At 40.0% G+C, this 23,600-nt stretch overlaps 1 protein-coding gene across 1 annotated transcript; it reads right to left on the reverse strand.

Annotated features, from left to right (window-relative positions):
* Window positions 1-862: 862 nt before the first annotated feature.
* Window positions 863-23,296, reverse strand: pla2r1 (phospholipase A2 receptor 1). Its single transcript, XM_054607494.1, has 30 exons — window positions 23,152-23,296; window positions 21,389-21,769; window positions 21,078-21,251; window positions 20,234-20,398; window positions 19,863-19,976; window positions 18,825-18,974; window positions 18,314-18,508; window positions 18,034-18,197; window positions 17,671-17,781; window positions 15,847-15,959; window positions 15,588-15,757; window positions 15,270-15,478; window positions 14,554-14,699; window positions 13,285-13,369; window positions 13,051-13,186; window positions 12,921-12,956; window positions 12,596-12,756; window positions 11,602-11,666; window positions 10,993-11,096; window positions 10,758-10,894; window positions 8,981-9,098; window positions 8,590-8,729; window positions 8,295-8,436; window positions 6,850-7,085; window positions 4,487-4,661; window positions 4,227-4,361; window positions 3,676-3,798; window positions 3,417-3,593; window positions 2,880-2,915; window positions 863-1,914 (listed from the first exon to the last, which is right to left on the reverse strand). Exons 1-30 carry the CDS (start codon window positions 23,294-23,296, stop codon window positions 1,697-1,699), a joined length of 4,461 nt encoding a protein of 1,486 aa, XP_054463469.1. The 3' UTR covers window positions 863-1,696.
* Between the last annotated feature and the right edge of the window lie 304 nt (window positions 23,297-23,600).

The raw sequence follows: 23,600 nt of genomic DNA on the forward strand, positions 1-23,600 counted from the left end.
TGCTGTCTCACTTTCTCCACTGATAGGTGCTGCTAAACTCTGACACCTTTATTTAGATATCTAATAGACTGATTGGAGTCAGTTTTAATAAGCTCAATTACACATTAGGTAATTATTATATTTTAATAAAAAGGCCGACAAACTCAGTAATGTTTGTGGACGGATCTGTGATGTACAGTTTTTCCACAGAGATTTATTCAATGTGAAAAGACCAAGGACAATATTCAAGGTGCAAAGATAAATGATCTTATTTTAAATCCTTAACTTCTTTGCAGAATCCTTTCATCAGTACTATCTGCCCTCGAACTCACATGCACTACCTCCTAGCCTCCTTTTTTAAATGTAGCCTTTAAAAACTGAACATAAAAAACTAAAGAGCAGTCTTGGTTCCAGTCAATCTGGTTGTTCTTGTTCACAGTAATATTTTTTTATTGGGGCTTTTGTATAAATAAAGTAAATCATTGTCTAACCTTTGATATGCCAATCTGTAGTGATGGTGAAACACTAGAAGCCAGCTTGTAGTATTTTACCATCCCTCTCCATTAAATACACAACACATGTATCAAAAAGGAGTGGACTAAATTGTTAACAAGGGAATGAAACTGCAAACCAACGCTACAAAGCTTATGTGGATATAGATAATGCATGGTGAAATATTTTAACTGTATGAATTATTTGATCTTGTTCTAGGAGGAAATATCACTTCTAGGCCATGTTATGGAGACACCCGGCTGTCCCATTAGACTAAAAAAAGAGAAGTAATTAACAATCTGAAAAGGGGAAACGTTCAGAGGATTTCCTTTTTCTTTATCGGTTATTCACGCAGCAAGACTCAGTGATGAAGCTGGAACTGTAAGGCCTAATCGCAATTTATTAAAACACAAAGAAAAATTGTGCAAAAATACATCTGAAAATTTGCTTTGCATCAGCAGACAAAAGTGAACAAGGGAATAAATCCAACCATCACATTTCTGTTAGTTTTGAACAAACAACTCTTTTGTAAATATACAGCATGTGAACTTAAAAATAAAAAACAAAAATACAAAAGTAATACTGATAACATTGCTTCCCAACGTGTGCAGCTCCAACAGCTCCTGAAATTCGGAATAAAATGTACAAAACATCACAAATATTACTGTTATTTCAATTTTGCCATCAATAGGACTCTATTTTATGACAATGAAAGTTACTTTTGACCAAGACTTTCTTTCACCTTTTTGAATCTAGTTGGATAAAATCTTTCTTTATTATCCAAATAATGTTCCTTAATACCGTTTACCAACTGTAACTGATTAAATACTCACACTGCGCTATAACAACAAGCATCAAGTGTTTAGTACCTCTTTTAACACGTTTAAAAAATCTGTATCATCCCTTCTTCAACAATCTCTTATGTGAACTTTGTTAGTCTAGAAAATTCAAATGTGGGCTCTTCAGTGTTGACACAACAAACATCTTCACAACCATTTGTCTCATTTAGATGTTTTAAATGTATGAAAACTGTTGAGAGCAACTGGGATCCTTCAAGCACATTCTCAAACTTACAAAGGGAACATTTTTGCCGTCATCATCTCACCACTGTCCTGAGGAGTCACAGCTTTACAGTGTCATGTGGCGTTTATACCTGATGGTGAAATGGCAAGAGGAAGGCAGATAACGGGAGAGCAACGGAGACCTTAAGACGAGTCCTTTAGTGCTATTCTCCCGAGTGAGCCTCCAGGTCTGTGATCAGCACATTTCCATCCGACTCTGTAGCCTGTGAGCTGGTTTGTCTGTAATAAGCGCTGCCGAGCGTATGAAGCCCGCGAAAACGTGAAGCATTCCTCTTGTACACGAACCACATCGCTCCAGCCAGCAGGGCAAAGATCAGCACAGCCACCAGCACCGCGGCCGGGATGACACCATGATGTAGACCTGAAATGCACAACATGACAGCTTTATGTGGCCATATTTTTGTTTTAATGTGTGGTCACTTTGAATTACCTGTATACAAACATTAATACGGATATATTTGCATTGGTTTAAGAGACAGGCCTATTAAGATCCTTTACCTAAGTGAAAGTAGTAATACCTCACTTTGAAAACACACGACTACAAACAAACGTCCAGTGTTCAAGTTCAAATGTAGTGGAGTAAAAAAACATTTTATTAGAGTAAGAATAGTTGTAGTTGTATAAAATACAGAGTTGCATAACATGGATTTATTAAGTTTCATTTTTAAACAGTGCTTTTACTGATCTTATCTCCAAGATAACCCAGCCAACTGACAAAATGCTTATCAAAATGATGATAAGACAGCATGATTGTTAAACAGGTGTGACTTTGGCTGGTCACAATGAAAGGCCGGTCTAAAATGTGCCGTTTTACAACCAACACAATGCCACAGATGTTGCAGGTTTTGAGGGAGGGGGTTCTCTTCACAGGTGAATCCTGTGCGACCAAAAAATCTGTAGCACGATTACTGCGAAATCCATAGTCCAGACTAGAGTGCCTAACAAATTAATTTTTTTCAAGATAAAACTGCACATTTTAGAGCGGCCTTTTATTGAGAATAGCCCAAGACACAGCTGTGTAATGATCACCACCTGTCAGGTGGATGGATTTTATAGGCAAAGGAAAAGTTCTCACTAACACAGTTTTCAATAAATTTGTGCACAAGAGAGAAATAAGAATTTTGAATGCATAGAAAAACTCTTAGGTGTTATATTTCAACTCATGAAAAATGGGAGCAAAAACAAAAGTGTTGCATTTATATTTTAGTTCAGCGAATAGTTACATTCCACCACTGTATATTGTTAACGTGCATCACATTGTATCAAAATGCTCATGCTTATGGCAACCATCCAAAGTATAAATCATTCAGATGAAAGGGAACTTACCATTAAGAGGTTGCACCTCCACCTCAGTAATTGCATCTGCAAAAGAACACATACAGTGAAGTTCAATATAACTTATCATGTATCATCTTGGGGATTTAGACCATGTGGTGTGAGCAAAGACAAAAAAAAAGCGACATAGATACTAATGTTCGTAGCTCTTTGCTATGAGGAAGTTGTTAAAAAATATTGCATCCACCATCTGTATGAAAACCTTATTCTTTGCACATTATGTTAATTAGGGTTTCCAGCTTTTTTGTCCACCTTGTATCTGTGTGGAACTCTGAAAGCATAGTCTCAAACCTCAAGTCTCATAACGGTAATGAACTTTGTAGATGAAAAGCAAAACGTAGAGGCATTGTTGAAGTATCTCCCACGCCTGTTTTGGAGAAGGATTGACTGTCGTAATTGTGTTTTACCAGGATAATGTTGTATCAACATATCATTTTGGGGACCTACAGCAACAAATATTCCTATACGTTGAATGAGTTCAATACAGGGGACCCAATATTCACTCAGAAGGCCCCCATTTAAACTTACCTGAGGTGGTTTTGCAGACAAAGCCGAGCCGCTCTGTGCACTGTGACAGGTGCCACACACCGTCGATCACCCTGGTAGTAACACAGGCATCTGCAGTCAGGAGATTGGAGTCCGGGGCTCTGTTGGCCCAGTTGGTGTAGTCCATGGCTGAACCATCCACCCAGGCTATAGAATCAGCTAAAAGCAAAGGCCAAAAGTTAATGAAATGGGATCGCAGGGCATCGTGATCGTCTGATGGGTACCAGAGAATGATTCTTACTGTCAGTGTTGAAGTACATCCCCAACCACACAGCGTGGTGAAGGAACCCCGACGACCACAGCTGCTCCAGAATAAAACGATTCTCTATCTCATTCTCAATGGTCAGGACATCTGAGGTGTTGACTAGGAAGTGAAAGCAGCACAACAAACTCACAACTACTGTCCAATTCAAAAGCAGTAATTTGCCATTTTAGTAAACTCTGCAAGACAACAAATACATGTCCAACTATTCCTTTAAAAACAATCATAGTGGGCAAGTATCAAGTATTAAAACACACTTGAAATTGAAAGCACCAATGGAATAAAGTATGTAGCCTTAAGCAGAATTTTACTGTTTATATCTATTTCCTCTAAGTGGCATTTCTAATTAAGAACTGAACCACAATTTTCTAAATAGCTAGGGCTTTTCAGAGCAGCTCCTCTATTTGACCTATAGGGGGAGTATGTATGCCATCCTGCAGATTACAGTGACTTAACTTATTTCAAATTTCAAAAACAATGCATAAATTACCGAGTAAGAAAAGCCAAAATCGCATCTCATGAATCCCTACCTTTCTGTCTGCAGTGTTCTCTTGCCTCTTTGAACGTAAGTTTCTGCACCACAGGCTGAAAGTCGTAACAGCCATGCCTGAATTTCACCCATGTGGAGGGACACGCAACCTCATATGAGATGAATGGTTTGTTGCCTGTTAGAGAGAGATAGCAGGGAAAAGGCATGGGAAGCTTGACACATTATGAATAACAGAAACTCAGCAGCTGAAGAGATGCAATGTCGAGTGAGCGCTCCGGTTTTCAGTGAAGAAGCACTGACTTGGTGGGGGGACATGACACAGGGCTCCTGGTAGCAGAGTTTCACAGTCGGCTCTCCGCCAGCCTCCGCTCACATCCATGTACACACACTCTCCCGTCACAAAGTCGTCATCGGCCGCATCCCAGTGTGTGTACACCGTGTCACTGCCATCTGACCACTGATAATTGATTCCACTCTGTAAGGAAGTTACCAGAGTGTCAGTGAGCGATTCACACTTGTGGTAGCGCTCTGCCAGGAACACTCAACACTTAATTGACACGGCCCTCTGACTGTGTTGTTCCTTTTTTGCATTACATATTTTTTTCACTTATGCTAAGATTAGTTTTTGTTTTTTACTTGTATAATTGCAAGTTTCAGTTCATGACTGTGCTTACTGAAATACTGTATCCTGGGTTCGTTCTTTTAATAGAGAAGCATCACAACTCAAAATTGAAAAAAACTCAAATTGAAATTACCTGAAAGACTAACGATGATTCGCAGCATTCATAATAGTTATCAAACATGACTAAAAGCTAGTTATTTGTTAGTATTGGACGGGGATGGCTACTATAATAATGAGTGCAATAAAAGTGAAAAGAACAAAATGATTGTTTCATGAGACAGAAATAATCAGAAACAGTAACAAGATCAGGCAAGAAAAAATGAATAAAACAGAGGTAGAAAGAGAAACACCTCTTCACTTCCTGTGTTCATTTCTCTCCATGACTAAGACATTCTACGGGGGCTCGGTGATACTTGAATCCAAATGTTAAGGCTCTGACTGTCTGAGGGGAAACACATGCCGGTGGATGAACCACCTCTATGTGGGCAATAAGGTCAGGGGAAAAAACCTAGAGGCATGTGAGTAACTGTAACTAGCCATCAGCGGACCTCTCTGCTAAACACAATCATTTAAAAAATATTTTAAGACCTTTTCCTTTCACAACTGGGGGCAACATATTTTACAATATTAAGATTTTCTTCCAAGCTATTTTTACTAGAAGCTTCTTGTGTGTATCTATTACTAAAAAAACAATGACGAAGCGTAAGATTTTTCAATTTTAGGGAAGGCAATAAAGTCTGGTCAGGTGGTGCATCATTGACGTAGGTCAAAAACTTGCCCAAGTTATTGTGATATAACAGGATTATTTGAGTGTTAAACTATCTACATGAAGGTGTGGGATAGGAAACTGACTGCCAGTTTTAGGATGACACATTGACATGCACAAACTATACTTTTGGTAAAGAAAAGAAAAATGCATATTAAAGTATTTCTAAAATTAATTGTATGCATGCAGATGTGTTTCTTTGTAATTCATGCTTATTAAGCAATATCAAAAGGAATAATGTTGGGAAATACTCTTAGTTGCTTTCCTGCTAAGTTTGTTAAATGAGAATAAAGTGCTGTTGGGAAGTTAGGAAACCCGGAAGATAGCATCACACTGGTTCCCTCGAAAAAAAAGCCAAGGGGATTTTTCCATGGGATTATTCCAGAAAATAAACTCTGTGGCAAATACAAGTTTAAGATATTTACATGTGAAATTAACACCACTTTTATGATTTTTTTAAGCATGAATACATTCACAAGAGGTAACAAAGAACTTGTGTTTGGGCTATAAACGAACTGCACCACAGTGAGGCTGTGAAGGCAGACAAGTCAGTGTGATGACGTTATGTAGTCACATTTAAACACTTGTTAGCAACCGCCTTTTTTGAGAGATGAAAAAGCATATTTTTCTGTAGAATTTCCCAAGAATATTTACTGATGCATTTTATGATGTTACAACATCATAAAATGTTAAAACATTGACTTTTGACGAGGGAACCGGAAGTGCAAAAATGCTAAATCATTTTAGGGTTTTTATGACTCTTTCTTGCAGCGCTCTATCTCTCATGTATGTCCGTTAAATATGAAACTACAGCCAGTAGATGGCTAGTTTATCTTAACATAAAGACTGTCAGCAGGAATCAGCTAGCTAGAAAACAGGAGTCTTGTCATCACCATGACCGTGTGACTTATCTAGAAAGCTACTGCTCCAATCAAAGTAAAAGTCCAATAAACAACTCTGTAAACTACAATTTGTTTTTTTTACATTTTTGTTTTTGTTAGGATAAAAATTAATGTTAATTAAATAATAATAATAATAATAATAATAAATTAATAAAAGCTGTTAATAGCCTCATATTTACTGTACAGACATGAGGATGCCATACCATCAATCTTCTTATTTAATTACAGTTAAAAAACTGACTAAGTGTATTTCCCAAAATGGCAAAGTGTTGAAAGGCAGACAAACACACACACTACCATCTCTCCGACACAAATACAGTAGACATTTACAGTGCAGAGGTATACAGTACATATTATATAAGAGGATACATACGTCTTGACTATACAGTCCAATCCAGTGGGGGACTGCCAATCTATTAACAAGGACAGTAAGGAAAGCCTGGTGGTATGCATCGGTAATGCTCACTAGGTCAGAATCATTCTCTATGCACATATGCATCGCGCCGTACCAGCTCATGTTGCCAGACACAACCTTGTAGCTATGGCTCCTGTACTCTATATTGTCAGGGAGAGGGTGGTGATAGGAGTGGGTGGGGGGTTTGGATATATCTGTAACAAGAAAAAAAAGGACAAAGTAGAGGAGTGTGTAAGGAAGGGCAGCATGATTACTTCAAGGTGTTAATGTTTGGTACGCACGCAATCAACGGACGACTGATTAGCTGTCACTCAATCATCAACTGAAGGAGTAGTTTGACAATTTGGGCTCATTTGCTTTCTTGCAGAGAAAATTGGTATCGTTTTCATATCTGCGTAGTGACTTCCTGAAGTCCCGTCATTATCGTGAGGTTGCCAAGCAACAGGAGGAGACTCCAAGACTACTAATAAATAATCCCTCCACGTAACTTTTCATTTTATACTTTTATACTGGTTTCAGTACAGAATAAAGTGGGAGATACAATGTTTTTTTTAGAGGTTCTGTCTAACTGTTTCCAGTCTATATGCTAACGCCCCATTTCCTGGCTCTAGCCTAATTGTTACTGACAGATATGAGAGTGGTATCAATCTTCTTATTTCACTTTTTGCAGTGCATTTCCGAAAATGTCAAACTATTCATTTAAGGTTAACAATCAAAGCCATCAATTATCAAAAACAGTGTAAGGTTACATGAAGGGAGGGGCCTGGTGTGCCCATTAAAATGTGACTTGCCACCATCACTGGTGTCATTACGTGTTTAGAGTTTCATTAAAGTTAAATACATTGCAATCTGGCATATTTCCCATAAATGTGGTCATTATGACTCTATGGGTCATGCTAGCTTACGGGATACGGGAAAACAAGGATACCAGGGCAAGTTGCACAAGTCTCCTGCCAAATAAACATGATATTTACGAGAATCATTCCAAACACGAGTCTGACTGAAAGCAATGCAGCCATCTGGGATAGCCAATATAGTTAACTTCATAGGGATCAATGTCCATACAATTGAATCACAAGGCCACCTGGGAAACACACCAGGATGCAATATAATCAGTCATTGTGTTTTCTACTTTGGTAATGTGTTAATCATATGACTGTAGCACAGTATTTTCAGTTTTGTTAATCGTTCTGATATTAATGGGCCAGTAAAACAGTATGTGGCTGTCAGGAAAGAAAAAGCTTGTCAGAATGGAAGGTGACGGTTTCTTTGACTTTCAGAGAGAATAGGTTATGAGTGAAGTGGAAACGTTGATCTGACAGCAGAAGACAAAGACAGATGTGCAATGAAAGACAGGCAGTGACAGAATTAAATCAAAGATAAAGAAAGTGAGGGAATCTTACCTTGGGGTTTTTGACAAACAAAGCCATACCCACTCTCGCTGCACTTCTCATCGTACCACTTTCCTGTCAGGTGGAAGTTGTGGTTGTTGGACAGAACCGTACACAACGGCTCATCAGCAAATCCACTGAGCCACTCATCCTCCTGGGATTCATAAAGCACATATCAATACACACAAACCCAATCACAAAAGCACATTTACAAAAGTGCCATTTCATCTTCAGAAGCTTCAACCAATACTTGGTGGCAACATATTTTAGCAGTATAGGTCAACCTAAAGTCTCCACAGGAGCTTACAGTGAGATAGCTCTTTGGTCCAATTGGAGACCAGTTGGTGTAGCTGACTGATTTCCCATTGGTCCATCTCATGGTGTCCTCATCCCGCAGACCAATCCACACACCTACTGAGCTGCCCTGGAGCAACATTGTGATGTAGGCTGCGGGAATGATGGAGAATGAGAAAATTAAGAAAAATATATAAATAATAATGAATGAATTACTTTTTATGTATGTATGTATGTATGTATGTATGTATGTATGTATGTATGTATGTATGTATGTATGTATGTATGTATGTATGTATGTATGTATATATATATATAGCACATTGTGTGGCCTTTCTGACATGACTACCTTGTCTGATGGTGTTTGTATATGTAATTAACCATTTGTTGGACTTTGCCTCTACCTTGTTCAATCTCGTCCTCAACGGCAACCAGGGAGCCAGCGAAGGAGGAGCAGATGGACTGGGCATCTTTCCAACTCTTTCCCTCCTTTGGGCTGTCAGGGAGGTGAAGCAGGAGACACTGCAAACAAAACACACACACACACACATCCCACAAAAAATATGAATATCACATTGTGAAATGCAAATCATAATTCCCCAATCACCAACAGGACGCTTGTTTGGAGAAGTCAGAAGTCAAAGTAAAAAAATTAAATAAATCCAAGCATGTAGTCTTCTTTCAAAGACAGATAGAGATGTGATTTCATGTTTGGCAACTTTTTGCATCGGCAAGAGCTCTGTTTCTTACTTTTAATTTGAGGGAAAGTATGTAACAATACTCAAAGCATTTACTTCTTCACTGTTTAAATCAAATAAAGTTAACCTCAAAAAGGCATGTGTGCGCAGGTATATCTAAAACAAGTTAGACCAGAACATGCTTGGCACACGGTTCACGCTGGACGGCCCCAAATCCTACACACAACACCTTTAAGGCGTCAACCATGAACAACATAGTCCACAGTTTGAGTGTGTATGGCCATGTATGTTTATATTTTTTATTCTTTCCTGTCATCACTCAAATTATGTGATCAAGGAGAGAAAGGAGAGACATTGCTACGAGGCTTTCCATTCTGTTTAATATGCAGAATAACTGCATCTATTCCAGGTCACTGGGTCTCATCTGGTACCAAACAGTAATTCATTTCTGGTTATGATCTTATGATCTTATGATGTTTATCAACAATTTTTCTCAGAATATTTTGGGGTGGAAAACGTGTTCTGACGTTGAAAAGATTTCACATGACCCCAAGGGAATGTTTTTTTTCAAAATGTTTCTTTTATCATCCACTTTTGTAGAAAGAAAACTGCATTTTGAGATCTAATACTATTCAAGATGATTTCATAGAAGATCAGCAGGTTTTGCTCTATATGGAGGTTGACCCAGCCTGACCATCACCAGCAGGGGGTTATTCTGAAGTTGTCAATATAACCCACTCTAGGAACAGTGAACCTAAACACAAACATCCTGCTTCTACCCCAGAGGCAGCTGGGAATTTAGAGAAGTGAACTGATTTGTGGAAGAGAACAGGATGTAATGAGACACTGTTTTTTTGTAGTTTGCACATAACAACAATACATCGGATAATCATTTAAAATGGTAACACTTAAAACTACTACACTATAACCCCCCCATATAAAGCATTTATTCACACTAAATACTATCAGATAAAGGGTTTCTAGAACACTACCATGTGGCTGTCAACAGTATATATCAAAAATTATATCTTCTTCTATGAATATATTTTTAATATTACTGTGTTTTGCTATATTGTCACAGCCTCCACTTATGATACTTGTTCCCAATACACTAACAAATGCTTATATCTCCTTAAAACTACATTACAATGAATTATTTACCATTTATTAAATGTTGATATACTGCCCAAGAAGGGGGTTAAAGGAAAGCGTTATGTACTGAAGTTATTTCATTTTTTTGACTAGATATTAAGGTCTCATTTTACAACTTTTACTGACATGTGACAAATATGCATTGATTTAAGGTTCTAAAAGAGGGTAAGGTAGTATTTTTTCAGGGGCCTTTGCTTCAACTGACTTTTATTTACACACATCTATGATAGTTGTCGCTGCTCGACCCCCTTCTGCTTGAATTTGTGTGTGTGTGTGTGTGTGTGTGTGTGTGTGTGTGTTTGTGTGTGTGTGTCCAAGTGTGTGTCTGAACCTTGTGTCCAAAGTACAGCCATTTCTCCGGACATCCTCCAATGTAGTGCGGCTCCCTGGGAGTCTCCACAACAGACACAGTCTTTCTCTTGCACACGTAGCTGTGGAGATCGCTGCACTTCCTTGCCGACCACTTCCCTGCAACATACAAACGAAATCTTACAAAGGTCCGCACATTCTAGTACGGTACGGGTAGACGTGCATCAGTGACTGTTTCTGAACGTGCATGTGTTTACCTGAAGAAGAGGACATGGTGACACACAAGCCGTTTGTCCTTGGGCCACCACTGGCAGTCCTCTCTGCCCAGTTCTGAAATTCTACCTCCGTCCTGTCGCTCCACCTGCAAAACAAACACACAAATACATTTAATAAACGGTCCTTACTGATGTCTTGGTTTTAATGAACCTGCGACACTAGCCTCTATTGAGCTTTGTTTGGCTAGAAACTCAGCTGAGGCTTTATCAGGTTTTGTTAAGTTTTCAAAATATCTTGAGCTAGGAGTCCTGTTTTGGTATACTATATATTTTTCATATTATATGTATTCATATTAAGTTTGTTTAACTGATTTGCACTTCAGTTTGCTTAATGTCATGTTTCCCTCAGGACCGTTCACCCATTTGCCACATGCAAGCTACTTGCCCATTTTGACATGTTTCACTGATCAAAACAATACCTGCAATAAATCCGCAAGCAGTGATGTTGATAAATTGCTTTTGTGATTTGGGCTCCTGGGTTGTAACTACATCAAAATTTCTTTACTCGAACTGTTGAACAAAGTGTAGACTCCTCTAATAGAATCAGTGGCAGCAACAGGAAATGTTTAACAAACTCCAAAACACACACACCTGGCCTCCTCTCCAGGCTGCCCAAGGGAAAGGCCAATCCACCAGTCTGTCGGGCCCAGGGAGCGCTGAGGAGACACAGTGAAAGGGACAAAGATGAAAAAGAGCTTACTTCACTTTAACCCTCCTCCTTTGCAATCCAGTCCTCACTGGGCCAGAACATCGATTCTTTCAGCCCCTCTCTGACATCAGCGTCCATTCATGGCCTTGTTTTGTTCCTTTTATCCCCTCACAAGCCTCAACACCACAAGAGACTTCTATGGTGCGGTCCAAAAGGCGGCTGTCTAAAAAAAAAGCCTTTTTCTTACTCCCTGTGTGTGGGGGCACTCCAGCATGAAAGCGTCCGCATATGAGGTACGTTTTAACTTGGCACTGTGTGTCTGTAAACACTTGAGTTTGTATGAGTGTGTCAATGGTGTTCGCACTTGTTCAAGCACGTGTTGGTTTTTCACTTTGTGTGTGTGAACTGTTAGGAGAGAGGCCTATTGGGACATTCAATGGAGAAGAGCCTCTGTGATTAAGTACATTGCTTTGGCTGTGTACCACTGTGTGGGACATTGTGCTTCCTCTTCACTGAAAACCAAGAAAAAAAGGGTTTTGTCCCATCGCCCCTGGCATCTCTTTGCAATTAGATGGCGGAAGAATTTGCAAAGGGAAAAAGTAAATGTTGGAGTGATAGGGGAAGAGGTGGAAAGGATATAATCACAAATAAAATGATGTACCTGCACACATATATTACTGTTAAAAGGAGCAAACTGGTTGCAGATATTTGTTTTCGTAATTCTGTAGTTATTTTCTCTATTTTAAAATGAGCTAAAATGTTACATTTCCTTTTGAATAAGCTCTCATGTTTGGATTTAAAAGCGGACAAAAAAAACGAATATCGTTACGGTAGTGCTGTATTATACCACTGGATTATAAAGTAGATACCATCATACAAATATATGTCTTTCCGGCGAAATTGACATTCTGTGAATCAAGGTTTATGAGCACGAACCCGCTGCAAGCGCTCCTTGACAAAGTGCAGCTCCTCTCTGGAGTGAATGGACAGCAGGTAGGCTCCCATCATCTGACAGGCCAGAGAGACGGCGTCCCAGTCAAAGGGCTGCTTCGCCAGCAGGTACTCAGCTCCGCGGTAAAAAACCCAGGGCTCGCTCTCTGTGGAGGAGACAGGCAGACAATTATAATACCCTACACATTACATAGATATGTTTTTTTTCTTGCTTTGCATGATTTAGACGGAGAGACATTAATCATGTCTATCAATGTCAATAAAGCTTGTATTTCCCAGAAGCAATGAAGTAATGGAAAATACTACTTACGCTCTGTGTACCAGTAGGGTTTTTTCAGTTGATCACCTGCAACATAAATCAGAGTCTGGTAAGTATTGCAGTACTGATGTGTGTATGAGCAGTATGTCTATGTTGAGAGTGGTGGTGTGAGGGCGATCACCTTTGGACAGCTTGCAGATCCACTCGTGTTGGGTGTCACAGGGCTGCGGCATGAGAGCGTTGGTCAGGTCGCTGTACACAGCACAGTCCCTCCTGTCATCCTCCTCGTTCTTATCCTCTATGAAGGATGTCACCACCTGCACCAACAAACGAGACAAAAGCATAATGGATTCACCTGCTTGATATTTCTCTGTGTTACAACAAGGCCTTTGTGAACCTCTCTGTATGTACTTACAGGAGAACCATCAGACCATTCCCAGGATCCGAGGTGTTCAGGGTCTCTCTTATTTAAACCCACCCAGAACCAGCGGGCCTCTGTTCTAAAAAAGAGCAGCAGAATAAACAACACAATGCAACATAAGTCCATCTGAGTTTTCACTTTTTACAATTGGAGCTTAGACAATGGTCACAAATGTACTTCACCAGCACATCTTTCCCGTTGTATGGGAGTAAATAAATTGTTTAAAACATCTTCAATCCTTTTATTTAGTTTTAGTCTTAGAACACAAAAAAAGGTCATTGATGTGGGATTGTTTGTTTTAAGCAAAATAATGTTCTGGGAAAAATGTATTAAGAAAATCACTTTTTGTCTAAAACAGGAAATTAAATACCCCAAAAAATCAAAGTGTGTTGTCTAATTTAATCGAAAACACGTGGAATGCGCACGGGTGCACTTCTAGGACCTTAGGACTTCTTATTTTTCTTGTAAGCTAGTCCGGCAGATGAGAAAGATAAGATTTCCATCAATTTTCTTTCATTAAATTCTGTAAACCAGAAAATCTGGATGCACAAATCATGCCATATGTTGGTGTCATTTCCTAACAACAACAATTAAGATGTTTTATTTATATAATATGAAAATATTGTTCAGTGTTTATCGTCGGAAATATATATTCAAGATATTTGAAATGCTGTCATTATTTTCTTTTCAATCACATCTTAAATGTAATTTTCTGGTTGAAATGTCATTATGTTTTGTTCACTGCACATTTTAGATTTTTATCTGGGTCACTGGTTTCTGCCTTGTTGATTTTAAATCCTTGGTTTTATTGTTGTGTGTAAAGCACCTTTTAACATTGGTTTTGAAAAGTCCTACACACATACACTTTAATACCATTATTATTATAAAATATCCTGTAATTCCAATATTGTCGTTAAACAGCACTGAACACTGCTACGCAAGGTTTACTTAAATAACTAATCTCTGACGGTTGACAAATTTATCATTTTACAGTATTTCTCATCATACAGCCCAAACCTAACTTACTTTTTTGATTCTCCAAAATGATCCATCTATTGCAGCATATTGATATTCTAAAATTCTTTACTTGGGTACATGTCTTCATCTGTAGACAGATTATAAATGAATCCCAAACCACATTTCTTCTAGAAAAGCCTTTCAATAAATCCTCTACCCACTGTTCTATGCACATGAAATAAACCTGAAACATTATCAGTTCCCATAACATTCCTGCACTGACGAGGCCCAGAGGGCTGTACCAACCCTTCAAACATGGTACTGAGGAGCTGCTTAACAAACACCTGCTCCTCATAGTGGTGGAAACTGGCCAGCTGGGCCCCGAGGGCCTGGCAGAAGAAGTCTGCTTCCACCCAGGAACGCTTCATCAGGACTTTCTCATTGTGGAACACCTAGAAGGGCAACACTTAGTTAGTTTTAGTTTTTTAGTTTCTATTCAAGTATATTCTGTTTTTTCCCAATAATTACAAAATGTCTCTGCCAGGAATGATAATAATACGTCAAAATTACAAATTTTATATAAATCATTATGTATACATGGGACAGACAAGGAACAGCAAAATGATTATTCTGCACTAAATGCATTTTAGTTGAACCTCATAATTTTCAATTCCTTTAAAATCTTTTCTCAATTCAAAAGATTATTTTGAGTAATGTATTTGTTAATGAGTACCGTCACCTCACCAACCCGCCTTGAGCCCTGTCTATACAGCTGAAAAAACAAATTGATTTACTGGGTGGCCGATCAACAGAATAAATCAGCAACATTTTGGATAACAGATTAATTATTGATTTTAAAAATGGCCTAAAAAGCAAACTTCTTTAATGTAAACATTTTCTTTTTAGCCTTGAATGGTAGTAAATTGGATATCTTTTGGTTGTACAAAAACAGCAGACGCAAGGAGAGAAGATGAATCAGAAACATGAGTCAGCACAGAGAAGAGGGAGGAGCACGTCCCCACCTTAAAACAGTAGAGCATCCCAGAGTGTGATTCCCACCCTGGAGGACAGGGGGCGGACGCATCAACGTGGTGCTCTGGCGGCTGGACATCGTGGTAGCTGCTGATGCTCTGCTTGCACACTGACAAGGCCTTGTGGGACTTGCAGTCTTTCACTTCCCAGTGACCCAACGCAGGGCCGCCTGACATGGCAACACAGCCACCAGAACTGACTGAAGAAACGAAGGGATGAAGACGTTGAAAACGAGGAGGGAGATTGACATTAAACCAAAACAGAGTATACTAATTTATAAATCAGAAAATAATCATTTTGCAATTCACCTGGCTGGTGTTTGTTCCAGTTTGTGAAGGTAAGAGGCAGCGAGGAGCTATTGTGAAGAAGCCAGCTGTACTCTCCTCTCTTCTCCAGGTCCATGAGGCCGATCCAGTAATAGCTGCTGCTGTTGGTCCCTCTCTCACTCAGCAAACTGTTGACGAACGCCTGCTCAAACCTGCCAGCATGAGGAAGAAGAGAGGATGAGGAGAGAGGTCCAGTGTTGCCACAAATCAAACACAGCCGACCATTTGCTGAATAAAGCACCTGTTTTCAACCGTAAGGAGAGGAGCAGTGCAGTAGTATCCCATCTGTGCATCTTCATAGCTCTGTTCATGGCTAGTTATGGTGTAGCAGGAGTGGCCGTGTCGCTTCCAGCCCTGAAACATCAAGGAACAAAATAAACTTATCACACACCATGTAATCATGTTTTATTTCAAGCTGCAGCTTTTTTTATATCGCACAAAAAACAACATCATCAAATACAGTGATTTTTCTGAGGAGCTGAAATGTAATCAAAACACACATATGACGAAAAACAAAAAACTGGACTGTGTTTGTGAGAGTTGAGAATAAAAAGGGAAAATAACAACTTTTTAACACTTTTTTGGTCCTGATCAAAATGTGTCCGGAACACATTTCCCGAACACCCGGTACCTAAAATCGTCAAGTACTTTACAATTAGTTTAGTCAGATTTACGACCTTTTTTATCTGAGACTGTTGAATAACAAAATAAATACGGCAAATTCTTGTATGGCTGCTTACATTTAATACTGGATAACTTTTTTCAGTTAAATCAAAAGCAGGTTTTTTAGTAACAAGACTAATACAGCCACACTAGCAGCTCTGTGAGGCTGCAGTTAGGTACAGCGGTACTTTGAGCAAAAACCTAACATGACCATGCTAACATGCTTAAAGTAACATAGCGTGATTTGAATATATCTCAAGGTCTTAAAAGTTTCCTTTTGGCATCACTACCAAAACTCAGGTATTGTTATTGGCACTTCTACTGAAATCTTTCAAAGCTGCCCATTCCTAATCTGGAGTGAAGGTTAGTCTATGTGTCAGCGTATATGTGTTCAATCAAATACACGTCTGTGTGTGTATACTCGTCTTTGTGTTAGTTGTGTGGTGGAGGTGTTTTGACAAGTGGTGTCAATTTGCCCCCCCCTTCACCTCTATATCCCATCTACCCCCCATCCTCCCTATACTTGGGGTCTAGAGGCCTACACAAACATTTAGATGAAGACAAAACTCAAAGCTTTTTTTTAAACCAAAGTGTCTGGAAACAGTTTTATCAATGAAATGACACAACAGGAAATATTTACAAGACAGACAATAAAGAGACTTAAGTGGAATATTTGGTTTTGTTGCTAAAGCCCAAAATCATCAGAGACTGCTTGAGCATGTCCACTACTATTTGCCCCGGGGACTATTTTTGGCCTCATGTTCCAGGGCATGAAGTAGCCCGATGACTCAGGAGTCTGATATTCTTGTAAACAGAGTCAAGGAGCAACATGAATGCCAGACAATACGTCAGCAGTGGAGTGAATCAGATCATTGTGCTTGTGAAGGGGCAGCTTGCTCAGAAGTTTAACTGCAGCGGGCGTGTAGCCCCGCCTGGTGCACGTCCTGATCTGTGTGGGGCTATTGTAACTCTGGGCAGCATATAATCTGCCTGACAAATTATAACAAATAAGTAACTTTAGTTTCATTCAAAAATACACAACTATCATTGTTGTCCAGCAGAATGCAGCTGCAGGCGATTTGTACCAAGTCAACAAATCAGATTTTCTTATGTGAGATCCATTTCTCACTTGACTTAGGTAGTGCTTTATGCTTTTTAAGACTGACATCAGCGTAAACAAATGCAATTACTGGAACAACCTGAAAACATAATGGGTTAATTATTATAAGAAGTAAATTAAGAAGTTTACGTGGTACCTAATCATGAAATGTGTTGTTATTGATCCCCTTGTACTGCGTGGTTAGGGTAATAGTTGAGCTACAACAGGGTTTCTTTGTTGTGCACTAGCTGTTGAGTACACGCTGACCTGGATGTATGAGTGTGTGTGCGTTCATGTTCTTACCTCAGGACAATCTTCATCCCAGGCTCCAGGCTGATGAGCGGGTTTCTGACTTTCTCTTCTACACACAGCAGGCAGTCTCTCATCACATGACGCTAAAAGCCAGTTACCTTCCTGTGAAAGATGTCAACACTTTAACCCTCCCAAGAAAGTAACCAACAAATGTATGAAAAACATTCAAAAGGGATTAGAGCTGACACGATTAGAGGATTAATTAAATAATCTGCAACTATTTTGATCATTGATTAACAGTCATTTGATCAAAGTCAAGTAAGAGATACTGTGCTTTTGCTTATCATTATAGTGAACTGAATATCTTTTGGTTGCACAAAAAAAAAATTTTTACATGAAAAAATCACCTCCCACCTTCTTGTCAGCTTTGACACAGAGTGTTGCATCCGATAGGTTGTGGGGAGGGTGATACTGGTGCCAGAAAGTGAGAGTTACTGGTGAGCCATCAGACCACTCTACGGTCGGTGATGATGCCTGTTTCCGGAGCCCGATCCAAACCTCCATACCCTCCCCAGACACTAAGATATATGAGGCCGCACACACACAAAATAGTATTTAGCATCCTCTTGTCGTATCCCCACAATGTCTCTATCAAACAGAACTTCATATATCTGTATTGCATGACGTTTCTTACAGTTAGTCAGGAGCTTGAGCAGCATCTCCACCTCAGACAGGGAGTGGAGGCTGGTGAGGTTTGCCCCCTGAGAGCCACAGGCCTGGGAAGACTCCTCCCAGCTTCCTGCCTCTGTCTCTGGCAGCAGCCGATAGCAGACACCATTATGAGGCCACCAGCCTTCAGCACACTCTGTGTGGATATACTGCCAGTTCTCTGGAAGAGGGAGAATGATTTAGAGAGGAGAGGAGGAAAAAATCTCAACAGGACAGGCCAAAATAATAACACATATTCACAGCAGACATTGTTTTGGTCTAGCCACCAACAGCGCAATGGAGAGAAAGGTCAGAAGTTAACTCCCCAGGTGCAGAGCAGATGTTGAGGCCAAAAGCTACAAGAGCTAACAAAGCCTCTTGTACATTTTGCACTTTGTCTCATAAGTCATCGCTGCTTTAGGCAGGACACCTTTGAAGATACAGGGAAGCAGTCTGCATGTCAGGTATTAATGTGATGTGTTAGCATGTGCTCTCACCTAGTGGCTCTGCTCTCCGGGTGTCATTAGGCGTCTTCTTACAGATGTAAGGCAGAGCTGACTCACAGGACAGACTCTGCCAGTGACCCTCATAGGCTGAGTTGTACACTCCACACTGACTGTCTTCCTTCAGCGGGCTGGCAGGCAGAGCTGATGGGAACACAGTGATGGGAGTTTCATCTTAACTTTCTTTACTTCCTCATTTTCATTCATGATATTTAACCCGGATGCAGAATGTAGAAAAGTATTGAAGTGCTAACCCTTCCCATAATACAGAAATTACTATAAGGCATTGTTATTACATCAAATATATATATATATATTTTTGTTTTTTGTATATTTTGGTCAATTAATGCAGGTTTAAGATGTCGTTGTATTTTCCGTTAGGCCTAAATTTGATACTTTTATCTTTTGTACCTAAATTTTAATTTAAAAAGAAACCTTTGTCAATTCTGTACAAACCTCTTTTCAATTTTAAAACTACAACAGACAACATTGTTTGCTTCACAAAAACAAATGTGAGTACATACAGTACATTGAATAAATAGTATATTGAGGTGATTGAGATTTATTTCTTAATACGTAACATAAGGTGTGCTGAAGTGCCAGCTGAGCACAAAGCATTGTACTGCATGGGCAATCATAGTGCTATGTATGACCAACTGCTAATAAAAAGCTACTCTTAAGCACACTCATCAAGGAGCAGTTTTTATGGACTGCGTTAATGGTTAATCAGTTGCTCGGGTTTCTGTCAATCAACAGTTTACGTTCTCCAACGCCACGCGGCAGAGAAGCAGTTGATGTAGTTTCTCTGGCTCATACATTTATTTATGTCATGCACACATTTTACAATCTGTTTCCACACTCTTCATTCAACCTTGTATGGGCACTCTGGAGTGCACAAAATTGCATGAGCTCTACATGATTGTATCTTGAAAAAAAATAATGTTAAGTATTACGCACTCAGTTAACTATTCAAGTCAAGATAATCCCATGAAACAGAGACTGTCCTCTCACAGAGTAACAAATAATCAGTACCTGTGGTGAAATTGACCAGAGATAGAGGTGCTCCATCAGACCACTGCCACCCCCGTCCATCCTTCAGGTGGTTCAGCCCGATCCACACCATCGCTCCAACACTTGCAAGTCGATCTACCACAAGGTGATTTTGTACGAATCGTCAACAAATGGTATCTGATTTCCGTACAAATATATCACTGGTTAACTATCGGCCTGTCTGTGGGATTTAGAAGTAATCAGGACAGCAGACAGAGATAAATACAGCGTGATGGAAGAATCTGTATGTCCTGTAGTTCTAGTGTAGCATCTGTGGATGTAATAGCGTACTTGGTGGATGTTTCATTAGACAGCTTTCTGCTCCCTGCATGGGTTTTCTTCCAGATGCCTACCTCTGATATACCTGTGCTCTGCCAGGCTGGTGACACTGAGCAGATTTCCCCCCTGAGCCTGGCAGGTTGCCAGCGCCTGACTCCAGGTCAGGATGGTGTACAGGTTGAACTGGTAACACGCACGTAGCTCCTGGTTCGACTCCCAGAAACGGTCACAACTGGAATCTACGAATAAAGCCAAATTAGTCAGTGTGCAAATAGTTCCCAGAACAAGGTATGAGTTTAGAGATCATGAGGTAATGTGAGCAAAGAGCAAATATGGCCTGCCAATAATAAAATTGAGGAGGCAACAAAATGTCACTGACTTATTATTTGGGTTTGGTTTTTTTTTTAAAATTATAACTATATTCATTATTGTCTGGTTAGAATTTCGCTAAAATAGACCCTAATGAGTAGATATGTTTTTATTCTGTGATCCTGTGATCACTGTACATATTAAAAGTATGTTTTACTATGAGTTTGAATTCAACAAATTTCAATGACACAAATGTATTTTTTATTTATTCACTGTTTGGCAAAAAGTAAGTGGAGACCCAACCATAACGCCTTTATGCGATCCTTGAACATTTTCCTTCAAAACCATTAACATGTTGCTATAAGAGTCTCCACTCTGGAGTTGGGCGATAATGTCTAGCGTTCCCATTCATTCTAAAGGTGTTGGATCGGGTTGAGTTCAGGGCTCTGTGCAGATCAGTCAGGCCCTGACAAAACAAACTCAGAAAACCATTTCCTTGTGGGCCTCACTTTGTGCATTACATTGTTGAAACAAGAGGTGTCCACATACTTCCGACCATGTAGTGCATCTACTCAAGTTTATTTCTTACTCTGTTTCACATTTCTTTACCTGGCACCGGACAGAAGCCCCATCTCTCGGCCTCATCGTAGCGAGTGGTGGTAGCACACCACTGAAGGTGGTCCTCGCGCCCCTCAGTCGTGCACTCAGAGAACCATTTGTTGTTGTATTTAAAGGGCAAAGCGCAGGGCATGCCATGTGCATTTCCCAACAAAGTGTGTATATCTGCAAATAAAACAATCCTAGTATGATTTTACATGACAGATATCCTATGCAGACAAGTGAGAGAGCCACTTAGACGTCCTGTGTGTCAAATGTTAGATCAGAAGTCAGAAGACATGCAGGATATTTCTGGCGTTTACCTTCATACGGATAAGAGCACGGCCCCTCTCTGGGTGTGTTGTACCTTTTCCACTCATGATAAGAGTTTTTCTTCACCACCACCAAACGTCCGGCCACAGCCACCTTCCACTGTCCCGCCCCGTACAGTACGTTTCCACTGCAGCGCCACCACAGCACAGGGAGGGCCAGGTCGCACTCGAACGTGCCGAGGGGCTGAGTCGTGTCAGAGATGTTGAGTCCCAGGCACGTGCTGGTGCCAAAGTTGAAGAGGCGATGTCGGGAGACCCACTTCCACAGCATGCGGCGCGTGGGCCGCTCGCAGTCCTCCAGCACCAGGTTTGAGCGGTCCACCGTGATGCAGCGCTTCAGCGGCTCGCTCTCCAGGATAAACAGACCCTTTTCTGAAGAGAGGTGGATGAAAGACAAGGAGGACAGGAGAGGGGAGGAGGGGGAGGTGTGAAGAGGAGAGGGGTGAAAGACATGGGGGAGGAAGTGAGGAATTGATGTGAATGTGTACCACAAGGGAGAGGAGGATGGATTTAGTGAGAGGGAAAAAAATTGATTTTAAAAAAGTATTCTGTATGATGGCATAACTACAGAGTAGTATGCAAAAAGATCTAAAGTCCGTTCGGAGGGCAAAGTAAACTTACAGCTTTGATATTTAACTTTTTTCAGATATTTCTCCACCAAAATAGAGCAATATTCAAGCTAAATGAAGGCCTGAGGGAACCTTTGATCTTCCAAAATGACTAAAGGAGCCTGTGTAACTAGATACTCTAACAAAACAAGAGAATGTATACTGAATATATACACATGGTAGTGATGGAAGTAGCTGGAGGAATGATCTCTCCTCTCATGCACTATTGCAGACTGGAGAAGAAAAACAAGAGTGTATGTTTGGGTGTATTTTCAGAGTCCGGATATCTGTCCTCTGTGTTTATACAAGAATAGACTATACCATTATACTATTAAAAAACACACAATAACAAACTGATCTGGACAAAACAAGTATCATGTTATTGGTAAAATACAATTTGAGAACCAGAATTGCAACAAATAATCAATCAAATAATTTGATTAATCAATGTAGTAAAAAAAAAAGGTGACATTCAAATTGCATGTTATGTGCATCCAACAGTCGAAAGGTATTCAATTGAAGGTTTTTATTTACCGAACAACTGTAACGGTGTTGCAGATTAGTATTGTTTATCCATTGATCTATTGATCAGTTGCCTTGACTCTTATTTAACGTGCAATGACGTAAAACATAGACAATTTGCATATCCTGAATTATGAGAAGCTTGAATCAGTGCATGTTTGATAATATTCATTCATAGATTTTTTTTTTTAAGTTGTCACTGATTATCAATTCAACAAACCAATTCAACAAACCCTATTGCAAAAAAAATGTTAACATGTTAACCAGCTGCATGTTTCCTTTTTGAGATCTGACTTTTGGAGGTTTAATAGTGTTCAAATGAATTCATCTTTGGGACAAAACAAAACAAAAAAAACATGGAAAGCACATGTTTCTCTTTTCTTTTCTCTCTTTTTTTTTTTTACATATACTTAAAATCACTGTTGTAATGTGAGCCAAGCTGCAGCAGTGGGGCTCAAACTCTGGTTCAGAGGCCAACTGGGGGGGGACGGGACGGGAACTAGGCTATAGTTATATAATTATCTAACACAATAAATGCACAAGACAAGATGATGATTTTTTTTTGTTGCAGGAAGACATGTAAAAACAATAGAGCAGCTGCTGCAGCCAGATGACTCCACTTACTGTAGAAGTCCATGAGCTGTTTTTTCTCCAGGACCTCATCGTCCTCGTCGCTGACACACACGCAGCTTTTCGCCAGCAACACTGCCGCACAAACAGTCGCCACGACCGCCACGGAGTCGATGAAACGAAACAACTGTGTTAACATTTCGACGGCGGGATGCAGTGCTGAAGTCCAAGCGTCCGCACATTCCGAGGCTCCTGGTCAGAGAGAGAGTATTTTTGGGTGCTCGCTGGGTTTTTTCCCTCAGAAAACTTTGTGCGGAGTGAAGTTTTTCAGCGGGGGACCAGCGACGTCACGTCTGACGGAGGAGCAGCTGCTGCTCTCCGGGCTGGAAGCCGCATTCCTGCTGCTGTTTGGTGACTGTTTCCACCGAGACAGATCCACACAACTTCATTTAGACTGAAAGAAAGGCCTGCAATCATCTATAAACTACATGTATAAAAATAGA

Source organism: Anoplopoma fimbria, chromosome 2 (genome assembly GCF_027596085.1).
Source record: "Anoplopoma fimbria isolate UVic2021 breed Golden Eagle Sablefish chromosome 2, Afim_UVic_2022, whole genome shotgun sequence".
In the NCBI taxonomy this organism is placed as follows: domain Eukaryota; kingdom Metazoa; phylum Chordata; class Actinopteri; order Perciformes; family Anoplopomatidae; genus Anoplopoma; species Anoplopoma fimbria.

What these genes read in the sequence shown, in the direction of transcription:
- pla2r1 (XM_054607494.1), bottom strand. Translation starts at nt 23,296, where the DNA reads ATGTTAACACAGTTGTTTCGTTTCATCGACTCCGTGGCGGTCGTGGCG. An exon ending in GGGCTTCTGTCCGGTGCCAG is followed by an intron (nt 20,399 to 21,077) that starts GTAAAGAAATGT and finishes CTTTATTCGTAG; the next exon opens with ATTCCAGTTGTGACCGTTTC. An exon ending in TGTTTGTCAAAAACCCCAAG is followed by an intron (nt 7,086 to 8,294) that starts GTAAGATTCCCT and finishes TTCTTGTTACAG; the next exon opens with ATATATCCAAACCCCCCACC.